The 13,669-nt window shown below is 42.4% G+C and overlaps 1 protein-coding gene across 2 annotated transcripts in view; it reads right to left on the minus strand.

Moving 5' to 3' along the window:
* LOC105567790 (voltage-dependent T-type calcium channel subunit alpha-1H) overlaps positions 1-13,556 on the minus strand; it is a 35,757-nt gene extending 22,201 nt beyond the window's left edge. The window contains exons 1-13 of one of the 2 annotated variants that reach the window (XM_012022930.1): positions 13,389-13,556; positions 12,880-12,977; positions 11,858-12,029; positions 5,581-5,684; positions 5,119-5,294; positions 4,531-4,623; positions 4,039-4,217; positions 3,752-3,918; positions 2,917-3,272; positions 2,013-2,234; positions 1,802-1,931; positions 1,146-1,447; positions 191-342 (exon numbers count right to left, since the gene is read on the minus strand). In XM_012022930.1, coding sequence (XP_011878320.1) covers positions 191-342; positions 1,146-1,447; positions 1,802-1,931; positions 2,013-2,234; positions 2,917-3,272; positions 3,752-3,918; positions 4,039-4,217; positions 4,531-4,623; positions 5,119-5,294; positions 5,581-5,684; positions 11,858-12,029; positions 12,880-12,977; positions 13,389-13,522 — 2,285 coding nt within the window. In that variant the 5' untranslated portion in view covers positions 13,523-13,556. Of the gene's footprint in view, positions 1-190; positions 343-1,145; positions 1,448-1,801; positions 1,932-2,012; positions 2,235-2,916; positions 3,273-3,751; positions 3,919-4,038; positions 4,218-4,530; positions 4,624-5,118; positions 5,295-5,580; positions 5,685-11,857; positions 12,030-12,879; positions 12,978-13,388 lie in introns of those variants that run through there. The other variant, XM_012022931.1, reaches the window with a different exon arrangement.
* Positions 13,557-13,669: the final 113 nt, after the last annotated feature.

A 13,669-nucleotide genomic window follows, 5' to 3' on the forward strand; every position in this document is an offset into this window, starting at 1 on the left:
AATCGTAGCCATGAGATCGAGGAAATTGTGCTGATAGTTGTGTGTGTGTGTGTGTGTGTGTGTTTATGCATCTTACAAAACATCGATATTACGTCGATGCTGATTTAATATCATTCTTTACGATTCACACGAGTGCTGTTATAATGTTTTACAATATAATGTTAAACATTTATAAAGAAAATGGCTCTACCTCAGGATTACGACGATGCCGTCGAAAACGTTGAAGCCATTGCTGATATAACCGAAGGGGCCTTCCGCTGTTACCTTAAGCATCATTTCCACTGCGAAGATTGCCGAAAATACGATATTGCTTATCTCAACGGCCACCGTTAATTGTTCCGGCTGCGTACATGTAACACGACGTAATTAGTAATATAATCATAATTGGTAATTACATTTTGCGAGGTATTATCTTCATTTTAGCCTCGTGAAAATGCGATAATACAGAACAGCAGCCTTTTTCTCTTTACACTCAAAGAGTAAGAAATATCATCGAACTCGTAACTAATGCCCATTTCTACCAATACAGATTAATTTTAATCCCCGTTTTAATTTTTCTCCAGTTCCTGAGACTAGAACAAGATAAAATGTTAAACCAAAATCAATGTTAATCCGCATTGGTAGACATGGACATAAATAAGATAATCGTAACTTAAACAAGACAGAAAATAATTACACCCTCAGAAAAAATTTCCGGATCCCATGCTATTACACTTGAATGTATCATAAAATAGGATCGATATAGCGCCAATCATATTTATTATATAGAGAAAGGAATATTTTAATCTTAAATGAAAAATTGTAAAATCTAGAATAAAGTGATAGTGTGTATCGTCTTTTGTCGAATATCGTGGTACCAACTTCGTGCGTTGTAAGATTGACGGAAAATTTATTCTAAACGCAAGAATATATTAAGTTACACTTGTCTCAATATGATAAGTCAATCTTTTTTAATTCGATAGAGGAGAATAAGAATTATTAATTTTATTTTGACGTTGTCTTATTTTTATACTCAATGAGCTTGTGAGAAATATAAATGCGTTAAGAATATTTGTTGTCTCGGTAATAGAAATTCTTTCTGAGGGTGCACGCTACATCGAAAGGGTCCGAAGCGATGCCGAAGTAATGTTCAAGCGAGGAATCACCTGATTATGATACTCGATTCCCATGCTCAAAGTGTTGATAAGGATGGCTAGTAGAATACCCTGCTGGAAGTACTTGTGCTCGACAAGCTTCTTGATCCACCGTCTTATGCAGCGTAACGTGCAGATACAGCAGCTACAGGCGCGTCTCAGAAACCGTCTACGCCGCGAGGACTTTTGCCACTTCTCACCGTCGTCTGGCCACTGGTCGCCTCCCTGCAGCTCGCAGCAACAGGAACAATTGTCAACGTCAGACGTCAGCCATTGCGTGCGTTCTTCCAACGTGATGTGACGATCTGTTATACCTATAAGATAGCATATTCATCCATTTTCACGTTTCTTCTTTCGTCTTGACTTGTCACGCGAATTTATGTAGCCGTTTGCAGTTACTTTCCAAATGTAGAAAAGAAATGAGAGTCATAGATGTTCGAAAGCACTCACTTTTATCAACAAAGCTTCCTCTTATGAAGCAAAATTTTTTATATTTTCAAAATGTAATATTTTCATAAACTAATTTCCATTTTAATAGTTTTGAAAATGGCTAAACAATGACTTAAAGACCGAAGGATCTTTGAAAAGGTATTAGATAAGAATCTGTAATAATTCACGAACTTCGGTTTTATGATAAATCATGTTCGTCATACGTCAAGTAGACTTACCTTTCGTGAGAGAATTTAGAAACGAGTCGAGTGCTAGCTGGCCGGTGGGCAGAGCAGCGCTGAGAGCACCGCTGAGAGCCAGCAATTCCTGACACGTCATAGCCTCGTTGCCGCCCAGTTCAGCCTGCATCTGCGGCAGTAGACGTCTTATTTAAGAAGGGAAGAGACCCTCCGTGATTTACGGAGCGATCACGGCAGTTGGGAAAATTACCTGTGCGTGGTCCGGCAGCTGACTGGACCAAACGTTACCATCGCCCGTCTGCGTCATCTTCTCGCTCGAGCAGACGTTACGTTCGCCCGGTGTCACCGTCAACCCCGGCTGCAACGCATTCCCGACATTATTGCTGCCATGGAGCAGTACCACGTCGCTAAACATTACGCTGCTTCTTCTTCGATAATGCGTACATGGTGGACTCAACAACGTGCTGTTCGTCTAAAAGGCGATAATCAAGCAATACGTTACGCGTGTTACACACTACGGCAGGCGCTCTCTCTCTCTCGTAACCGTTCTCGTTCCAAACTTGTAGCATTAAGGGAAGAATCTTTCTATCTTGCCGTACCTAAAGCTCAAAGTCACCGTTTTCTTTGCGCAAACGTACTCGCTATTACCGTCGAGAGCTCGACGAAACGTGATGAAACGTAAATGCTAATTGCTCTTCTACGTGGAATGCATATATAATCGCTATAAAGTACACTACTATCGATGTAAAGCAGAAGATAAATGTCAGCAAAGAGAATAGCTTAACGGGAAGAGCGCTAAACGAGTCATACAAAAAATGTTTTTGCTTGCCTACAGTTGCCTACGAAGATCAAAGTCGAGTGTAATATTTTCAGAGAGCAAACGCTCAAGCGGCATAATTGAGAGCACCGGAGGAACGGAGTATTCACGTTATGAATAATCCTCCAATAATAAAATCAATACTCGCCCATTTCGTTACTTATCTCACTTTAGATTAATTAATTAATTAATTATTTATTTATTTAACCACTACATGTTACTCGGGAATTATTTTCCGATATTTCGCTTATCGAACTTCAATTGCGCCGCTCGCCATTGAACGTGTACAAAAATTTCGTCACGTGTATGCATGCATGTCTACGATATGCACACTTGCCTCGGCCGCGTTTCCCACGACGGCGTTCTCGCTCCCGTTGCAGGACACGGAGGAGGCGCGATGGACGCTCAATCGGTGGCACACGTTCGCGGAAACCTCGGCCTCGGAAAGCTCGGGGCTGGCTCGGGGCGCGGTGCCCAGGTTCCCGCTACCACCAACGCTATTGACGACGGTCGCGGGGGCGGCGATTGCCACGGCCGATTGCGTCGGAGATGTGATCGCGGCGAAATCGGCGACAGACCCGCCGTTACCACCGGCAGCCTGTTGCTGCTGCTGCTGCTGCTGCTGCTGCTGTTGCTCCGCATATTCCAGCGCGGCGAGAAGCCGCGGACACCTCCCGTGATGCAGTCTTCTATCTGAACGTGCAACAATTCCGAAAGTTCAAATCCAAGTCGATATTAGGAAAGTTTCGAGATTTCGCTTTCAAGTTTCATATTTAATTTCCCCTTTTTCCAAACCCTTGGTGCTCGCGTGACTTTTCCGGACCACACAATTTGACCCACATTATAGTTTATTCGTATTTTAGGGACGAGGAGCAATACGGCGTCCTCGGGCGATCTGCAACTATGACGAATACCCACTTGACGAGTTCGGCGTAACAAGTAGTAGGCTCCGAAGTATTCGTGGACGAGACGAGCGTCGAGGTCGAATGATAACGCGCGCGCTCCATGTGTCGACAACAATCTCGTCATTTTTCTTTATAATGAATTATACCATAAGTTGAGACACGTTGAATAAAATAATAGTTGTTAGGCATTAGAAATGTTCTGGATCAGTTTGATCCTCGCGCGAGCACTCGCGGGTTAGTGCGATTTTTCTATTCGAAATTGTTTACCGCCCGGTACGCGATTCGGTCCGACAGCAGCGGCGTTCGTACGTGACGTTTGACTCTGCTGTTCCTTGAGTAGATTCTGCTCCCGCTTCTGCTGCCTCCTGTACAGCCACAGGCGATATCTCTTCATCAGTCTTCGTTTACCCCGCCGCCAGAGATGGCCGATGTATCTGAAAAGAAAAGGCATGAAATTTTGTCATCGATCGCAAAGCGAGCCCTTCGCGGGCGACCGAGGGAGCAATCCGGCGAACGGCGTCCTCGGGCGACGTGCGACTATGACGAATACCCACTTGACGATTTCGGCGTAACAAGTAGTAGGCTCCGAAGTATTCGTGGACGAGGCGAGCGTCGAGGTCGAATGATAACGCGCGCGCTCCAGCCGCATCCTCTCCATCTCCCGCTTCTTCGTCTCTGAGAATTGCGTCGCGATTACGACCAAGCAGAGGTTGATCATGAAGAACGAGCCGATCTGCAAACGCGGGCCCTCTTTAATATCCCACCCTTCATTCTTTCATAATATACTCCGCGCTGGTCTGTTTTACATTGTATTCATTATCTCCTCACGGATTACATTACAATTTCGCTGTACTAGTTGATCATTAAAGGCGTGACTATAATTATGCAGCGGTTGTTTATTATTTGTATTGTGGAAGTAATTTATATTTCGAAGAGGCGATATAAATCCGCGGAAAATACGCGGAATGTGAGAAATAGGCAGCGCATATTACTCATTATGCTTTACACGTTGCGTTCGCAATTGGGGAAGGAAATGGAGCACTTACGACTATCAGGAGAACGAAGTATATCCAGTCCCAGAAGGAGTGGGCGTCTTGCACGTAATACATTATGTCCGTCCATCCTTCCAGGCTAATTACCTACAAATCGACACGATTGCGCTGTTCAGTATTACGAAATAGCGGCGGACGACGTGACAAACCTGGTCAATTGATAAATTAACAGGTAAAGATGTTAAAACGTTATGGCTGAATTTTCGTTAAAAATTAAAGGAAGCTTATTCAGGGGAGTCATGCTACAAACGCGTTAAGAGGAAATGCGCTGTGAATGAAGCCTCATACATTTTCACCATATAGAAATACCAAGTCTTGCAGCTAGCACATTACTCACTCGCGATAACATCTTATCGAATGAAAACCAATTCGTCCGCAATATCGTCGATGGAGTAATTTTTCTCTCGGCACTAATGTGCGCGATCCGCATACCCATCGACTTTCGGGCGCCGTCGATGTATTTTACTCATAGATGGGAGAAATATTCGGTGCCACACATGTATATACGTTCGTGTGCACGTGCACACATGCATACAGTAAATTATTCTGAACGAATGTAGAACGAGTAACTGAAGCGCTCACAAGAAATATGGCAACCCAGGCGAGACCGATGTTATCGAACGAAATCGTTCCTTGGAATGGATTGTTGCCCTGGCCCTTGCACTCGGTGTAGTAGTAGTTCCAATTAACGCAGGTATCATTGTTGATGAACGTGACGTTACTGTTTGGCACGGCGGTACTGTTGCACACCACGTTCCCTGAATGCGAAAAACGCCGTTGCGCTCGATTACGGTGACGAAGCAGTCAATTATTCGAATGTGCGATAAGGTGATAGGCCAGATAGTACTCAAAGTACCGGGGGACTCGTAATAAAGAAACTTTCCGGAGCGCTTTTTGCATAAAGCATTTTTTATCTAATTCTACGTGGCTGTTAGAGAGTTAAATTTAGTTAAATTTATGAAATTGCGCAATTTATCTTATTAAATTATATTTTGCAACTTCACTCGAGATTTTTTGAGACGGCAGAGGAGGGGGCGTACTTACCAACTTTCAGAGGCGGCAGATTACTGCAGGAGTGCATCCCGCTGTCGTCGGGACGCGAACAAATGTAATCCTGACCCTGATACTCGAAAAACTTCTCCAGATCGCTGGAAAACCAACGGGGCGACGATTACAAATCTACGCACGCCGATCACCCACGTATAGATTCTTAAGTTTAAAGACTTGCGTACATATGCCTTATTATGCACGGATGCACTCTTCGCATGCTTCGCTTTATGCGTACATTGTATGTAGGTATGCAGAGCGTGTTTGATATAATATATAGTATATATAGCGTAAATGTATACAGAACGAGTCACTGGAAACTGTTGTCTAAAGTAACTTCTTAACGCGTCGATTTAAAAGAAAAATATTCGAAACAACGTTACATCACGTACACGAGCAAGTTTTATCTTTGGCTCGTGTGATTTAAAGATATCGCGGCGATTTTGCCGAGGATGAAAAATAAAGTCGACGATATGTACGATTTCATTCAAGTTTTAGTACGGAAAAGGAGCTCATCTTTTCCGAAACAACGAATTGCAATCAAATTGTGAGATAATAAGAAGCTATTTTACATGATGGTTTTTAGTAATTCGTTCTATATATATGTATATATATATATTCATATATTCATAATATATAATTCAGAGGGTCGTGGAATTACCGGAGGAGCTTCCAGTGCGGCTTTTTGTGTAAATGGGTACTGAAACCTAACTGAAAATATGTAAATGCAATCGATCGGAGTGGGTTCCCCGTGCTATAGGTTCCGAAGGATGTATATGCCACACGAATGAAGGCTGATCGTAAACGACCTACGCCGCGCAAATCATTGTCAGCGTAACGCCGCTGTGGCATTGATCCGCGAAGCTGATCGATACATTTAACGCGGCATTCCCGCCGAGATTGCTTCGAATAAAGCGCGCGCTGTTTGGGAAATCGGGCGCGCTTCCCATCGGCCTTGTCATGCTTACACTTTCGACCCTGTTTATATATCACTGGTCGACAGCTCGTCCGATGATTCTCGGACACCTCATGTAGTATAGAATACGTACACGTATGTAGATGCTGATGTACAACGTACGTGCGCAACGGTTGAGAGAAATATAGGCAAATGCAGATATACGTATACCGACACGAGTTTGCGTGCACGCGGCTGGTGTCGCGCCGAAAATAGTCACGGCCGGTGCGAAAAGAAACACAATTAAAACGCGTTTCCCGAGAAGTATCGGCAATACCGTGGATGCCGAAAATGAACGGCCGTTTCTAGCCTCGAGGATTGCAAGTCGCGCCGTTGTCGGGCCACGTAAACGAAAACTCGTTTACGAAGCAGCTCGATGGACATCGAGCTTCGATATCGCGTTGTCAAAATGTCCTTTTATAGAAATGGCAAAGTGACACAGTAATTGTTCTAAATTATAAGATATTGAAAGGAAACAAAACTGAGATGACGTTCTTTCTTTCGTGTGCAGATTAATACGTTCGCGTAATCCTGAATATATTAGCGCGAAATATATGGGCAAACACGAAATCTCGAGTCTGACGGATAATTCATAATTTTACGCTACGCCCTTTAGGATCAAAAGGCATTGTGCCATCTTTCTCTAAGCTCGATTATACTCCTCTATCGCAATATGGCGTCTTTTATTCTGAATTCTCAGACGTTCTCATGATTGATAATCCCGTTAAAATCAGATGATTGATCTCACTTCGCATTTTATCCCGCTTTCCATCGAAAGTCTTAAATTTGATAACAGCAACGACATATCATACCTCTTGAAATAATTTATTTAAAACGTATGATAAAATTTATTGATCGAACAGAAAAACATGGAGCGATAGAGGAATATACCTATATTGAATATATTTGCGTTACGAGGCGTTATACTTTCTAAAATAATGCGACACAATTTTACGTTATCCAAACACACGCTATGCAATGTATGCTTAATTAGCAGTGTGCACGTGATCGCCTGTGCTCTCCTTAATTTGCGTGCCTTTAACGCGGCATAGGCGTGTGCTTCACGTTTGTGCTCGCTGTGCTGATCGTGCCCATCGTTCTAGATCCTCTCGTATATTATATATTTATAAAGTGACCAGATGTCCTACTTTTTAACAATATATTAATCCCCATAATGTATTGCTTCGTCGCGACTCTCGTATTGCGATAAACTATTCGCGCTTGTATCTTGATGCGAAATCAATTCAATTTGGAAATCATAAAATATGATTCCAAAAAGATGCCTGAAGCTTTGTAAGAAGGTGCGCAAAAATATGGAAATAATTTCAGTCAGACCGTTTTAATGTCTGTATTTACAGCAATGCACCACTTAGCGTCCATTTATCATCATCGCGCCTTTCTCTTAAAACAAAGCAGACCACACATTACGGATCCGTGAATACAAAAATCTGGTCGTTTTGCATATCTATGAGCGCATTTTGGCAGCGAGCTTCGTGCGAGTAGCGATGACATCTCGATATTCTCAAACGAAGCAAGTGGATACATAATGGTTTCTAAAATTTTCAATTGCAGTCATATCTGTTTCAAAATACAATGAAAAATTACTTTAAACTTGTACATAAAGCTAAATGCACTGCGATATTGCTTTTGACACTTGCTGGAATTCCGATATCACCAGTAACCGTGGGATAAACGTTGACGTCTTTTGAAGAATACTTTTGGCTTGCACGCTTTGAAAATTATGAGCCGATCGCTTTCCAGGGCCATCGCTATCCGCGTGGCTCCAGCGCTGCGCTGCCAGGACGCGAGAACGGCAGTAACGCCAGTGCAGAAGTCGATAAACGTCGAAAATAGCTGCTACGTATACCGGAATAGACCGCGCGAGCACCGCGCGTTTAATTAGCTCTCTCTCTGGGCTTGGGCTTGGAGCTTTATGGAGCCTACTTCTCTTACTGCGCTATCGCGCCATGTGAGTTTGGAATTAAAACGACTCCGGGGCACTGTGCACCCGGGCGCGCAACTACGAATCTAGGACGGCGGATCTTGAAACGTGCGACTTTTGGTTCTTTAAACACATCGTATCCGAACGAGAACAGAACGTCCCACGGGAGGTGCGGACGTGAAAGTCTAGGATTCGGCTCGCTTCACAGTCATTGGCAGCAACGTCATTGATACCGAGAGTGCCTGTGATATCGCGTCCATGTCCCACGTGATGAGGTCCTTGGGGAAAAGTAATGTCGATCCTTCCTTAAAATGTCGAAGCTCTCGTCTCTTTTCAATGTAAAGAATTGGAGACGAGAAATTTCCCATTTCACGGAGACGCCGACTTCCGATCCATGGACCAAAAATCTCACTACGTAGTGCATGGATCGCGCTGAGTTCGGGACGCTCTGTACACAACAAAAGGGTATGCTATCGTGAAAGCGGTGCGATGTAGTGAAACCACAGAGATCACCGATGCCACACGCACGCACGCACACACCCACGCACACAGTTGCTTAAACGATAGTTCACATATGCAGAAAGCATCGTTAATGCTTACCGAATAGACACACGCTGAGGAAGGATAAAATAGAGAGGCAGAGAGTGAAGGAGACAGTGAGAGTGAGGGTGAGAGAGGCGCGCGAGACACGGAAGAGATATATGTTCAGAGTGAAGAAGAGGAAGAACATCGACTCGTGCATCAAAGTAGCCGAAGAGATCCCGAAGTGTTGGAGTATAGTAATCTCGTGGAGAAGCATGGAGTTTCCGGGTCGCCCACAAATTACGGATCCCTTCTCCATCATCCCCCGCTTTCCGAGCCGCGTACCCACGCGATTTATGTACAACGTGTGTATCGAGGGGAGAGCTTCAGTGCTAGAACGATTAAGTGTGGAGATGGTGAAGTAGCCCCGACACTAAAATACTATCTCGAAGTTTAGAAGGATCGATCTCTTCTCTCGCTCTCGGGGATCTCGGAACCATCGTCTTCTCGATCGGCAGCCAGTATACGAAATAGTGTTTCATTCGTTGTCGGTCGAGTCGACATGCTCTATGTGAGTACATTCTACGGTACAATCGCACACTGGTACAGTAGTGGTTAAGGGAGAAGAGATAAGAGAGGAAGAGACAGAGGGAGAGATTCAAACAGAAAGAGAGAGAGAGAGAGAGAGAGAGAGAGAGAGAGGGAGAGAGAGAGAGAGAGAGAGAGAGAGAAATATACATATGCACATCACGTATGGTTGCATGTATATACATATATGTACATATGGATGCCACGTGTATGTGTACTCTGTGATTCATATTAGGTATTATTGAGAGAGAGTAAGAGGGATAGAAGTAGAGATAGAGAAAGATATATATGTATGTACAGCACATTGTTCTCTACTAGAGCTTACTAAATGCGTGATCGAACCGAGTACTCGTCCGAGAGTAACCTGCAACAGCGAAACAATAGCCTGTCACTGCCTCCCTGGGGTCATGTACTTACATGTCTAGGTTTTTTTTTAGTCACGAAGAGCAGAAGAAGGAGAAAGAAAGAAAAAGGGAGAAAGATAGAGAGAGAGAGAGAGAGAGAGGGAGGCGAGAGTAAGAACGTCTTAGATCGCCTAACGTGATATACTCCTGTAAAGCAAAAGTTCAGGAAGTAGAACATACTGATCCATCCAGGGCTTTTCACGAACTTCTCATGGTCCCTTTCGCCACCGACGGTATCTTTCTCTTCATCTAGAACGCGCCAACAATTTCAAATCGATATCCGAACAGTCGAATTGACAAGACAGATCGTTGTAAGTGTCATGCTGTTAAAAGTATTTTTACTTTGGAAAGATTTTTATATGTTAGTGTCGATAGAACAAGCTCGATAATCGCATACTAAATTATTCACCTGACAGAAAAAGATTGTCTTCCTTTTGCACTGTTAATATCTAGAAAAATAGCTTACAATGTTTACATTTACTGATTTTTCTTTATGCCAAGACTTTCTTCTTATGTCAATTATTCATATAAGTTTTCAAATAGGCTACAAGTTTTCCACAATGACACAGATACTGTTAAGCGGAACTATTGTTCTTGTTTCTGACGCTTAAATCGATATCGCGTACATTAAAACGCAAGTATTCCCGAAAAGAAAGAACAATACTTGAAAAGAAATAAAAGATGTATACATTATTCGTGATATATTTTCTGTTACTTACGGCAAACGTAAGTAGGCTCTAAGAGTGCTTAATTATATCCACTTTCGTTAAGTTGCGTCCATCTCAAGTTTGAGACGATGATATTTTATGGGTAGTTTCGTGATAAGCCGAGCGGAGTGAGCATGAGTTACGAAATTTGCACTGTATTCTGAGCAAATATCGATCGTCTGGTAGAAGCGGATCGAGCGCAAAGTACTGGCGCAGAGAAGAACTGGCGAAAGACAGAGAGCGAAGGAAGAAGAGAGCGGAGCGTTAAATTTACAGCAAGAAAAACTCGGCAAGCGATGCTTTGCGACAATTGGAGTTCTACTCGCCATGCAATCTGGATATATTAGATTACAGTTGGACTCCGCGGGTACGAAACCGCACGACCAAGTTGTTAATTCGATGCCGAATCGCGTGCGGCTGGCTCGCCGCGCTCTCGAACCATTGATTGTCCACATTCGCAGACGTAAGTCCCATAACTAAAGTCCCGGAGAAACCCGCTTCGTCTTGGGCGACGAAAACAAATTGCAGGCGTGTCAAATAGAAATATTCTATCTAAGCAAAAAGTTGTCGAGCAAAAAACTGCGTACGCAGAATAATAGACTTTCTTTTATGCAATAGCATGCTTTGGAAACGGTAAACGCAAATATGTCTCATGTAAAATGAAAATCGTTCCTCCTGCTCGTTTCGCACGTGGGGCCATAGCGTTTACTGTCTTCTGGCGTATGTTATTGCAAAAGCTCTGAGAATAAAATTTTCACATAGAAGCGAAAGTGTTTCGAAGTGCTGATCTTAACTAAATCCACCAGTTTTGCGATGAGCTTTAGATGGAAATTGAAAGACTATTTTGCGCTGAACGCGATGCTTTACCGTTTACGGTGTCTGAAATTTACGATGTCGCGAAAAATTCCTAATTAATGACAAATCGTCGGATGTGAGTTATTGAATTTCACACGTTTCGCCGTCTCGCGGAAATGCGACGATCAGCGACAGAGCGCTTCAAACTGCATAGCAATCGAAAGACAGATAGAGGAGAAAAAACGAAATGCGATGCAGCGTGAGGCGCAATAATGTGAAGAATCGGAGTCGAACATCTATGATAATAAAAAAAAAATGGTCAACGAATAGTCCGCGGGCCTAAGGTTTCTCGTCGACTTACTCGGGATACTTGACATTGGGCAGAGCCTTGAGGAAGCAGCGTTGGCGCAGTATGCCCTCCCAAAGCTGCACGCCGACAATGCCGAATATGAAGAAGACGAAGAAGCACAATAACAAGACGTTGCCCAGCATGGGAAGTGTGTCGAGCAGCAACATCACCAGTATCCGCATACCTATCGGAGGTGTTCGTGAAAATAACACTTCGTAAGCGATTAATACACGCAAATGCGTGTAATGTACGTGTGCAATTGTCACTATCACGATTCGTTATCGAATTATTGGAACCAAGGCAATATCGATTCTACTTGCGGATATTCTTCCTTGGACACTGAAATAGTCTAATGCTATCTTGAGTCTTTTCTTTCTATAAATATACGCGATAATTTGAAAATACATCTCACGCGGAATGACCTAGATTTTCGACTTTAATTTTAATGGTAGACACATTGACGAATATCCATTCTATTTATATATTGAGGAAAAAACAGCTTTTGAACGTTCACGGAAATTTTTAAATAATTAATCAATGTTTAAATTTGGAGAAAGAAATTTGAAGCCGCAGATTGATAAGATACTATTCAAATCTTGCCTTAAAAATAGTTTGTACAAAATTCTTCTCCATGGATGATTTGAATGTCTTGATGGTACGAAGATAAAACAATCAAGATATAACATACACCTTGATCATCGAAGGGTCTCTTATTAAAATTAAGGTCGCCAATTCCGGGACACGTGTGCATGTTTCGCGTTTACGCGAAATTCAGTCTGGAATTTCGATCTTAACATTTGTAGTTACATGTTACTTCTTGTCAACTTTACTTGTTCTTGTTTGATATGATTATGTGTACTTCTCTACCTTCTCTACGTTTCAATTCCAAGATGAAATCAACCGTGAATTCGTTACGATTTGTACGCGGCGGTTATGCACCTGGCAATGCACCGTGAAATCGACGATGGGAGCAAACTGCAGTTAACCGTCAACCATCGAGGTTTCTGACATATCGCAAAGATCTCGTTACTTACTTGGTATTCGATTGATCGCTCGTAACGGCCTTAATACTCTTATCGTTCGGATGGCTGACAGATTCATATTTTCCACGTTTAGGCAGTATTCCATAGCGCTACAACCAAATCACTCTTTAAACTTCTTTAACATGTCTATTTTATGATTTATTACAGTACTCTTTTTATAATTGAACAATATTTTGTAATTAATAATCTGCATAAACTTATGAAAATAGTGTAAATTTTGAATTTAAAGATACGTAATATTAAAAATTATAAAAATATATTTCACACAATTGTCTGAACGGAATATATATGAGGCACCATAAATGTAAAATAATTTCAGTTAATTGTCATAATTATTGTAAAACTTTTGCTGAGAAGTTGTGTATTTTTACTCCATATTGTTATTTATTATAACGCATTTCATGCGAATTCTCGCGGATTTTATGCAAAAACTTTTGGAAGTAAGACAAATTGTTGAAAAATTAAAAACATATGAAGGAGAACCGAAATGAAATACTTACCCAGCTAGCACTATAAAGTAATCTAATCTATTCCAGGAATCCGCGAGATAAGTTCCTTTACCGTAAATCCCCATCGCCACCATCTTTATGGTCATCTCCAGGGAGAAGAAGGCAAAAATGATATCATCGAACATCTGAAAGCAATAGGAGAACGTAGCTTGATTAGAACAAGGTACGATCGACGTAATTCACCGTGATTGATTTAGGGCACTCTACTAGAGGATTCGATTAACGGCTGTTCCATGTCGGTAATTTTCTCATCTCTTTCCCATCCTATCCTC

The sequence above is a fragment of the Vollenhovia emeryi genome, unplaced genomic scaffold, assembly GCF_000949405.1.
Source record: "Vollenhovia emeryi isolate VEMERY1.0 unplaced genomic scaffold, V.emery_V1.0 DF939134.1, whole genome shotgun sequence".
Lineage (NCBI taxonomy): Eukaryota > Metazoa > Arthropoda > Insecta > Hymenoptera > Formicidae > Vollenhovia > Vollenhovia emeryi.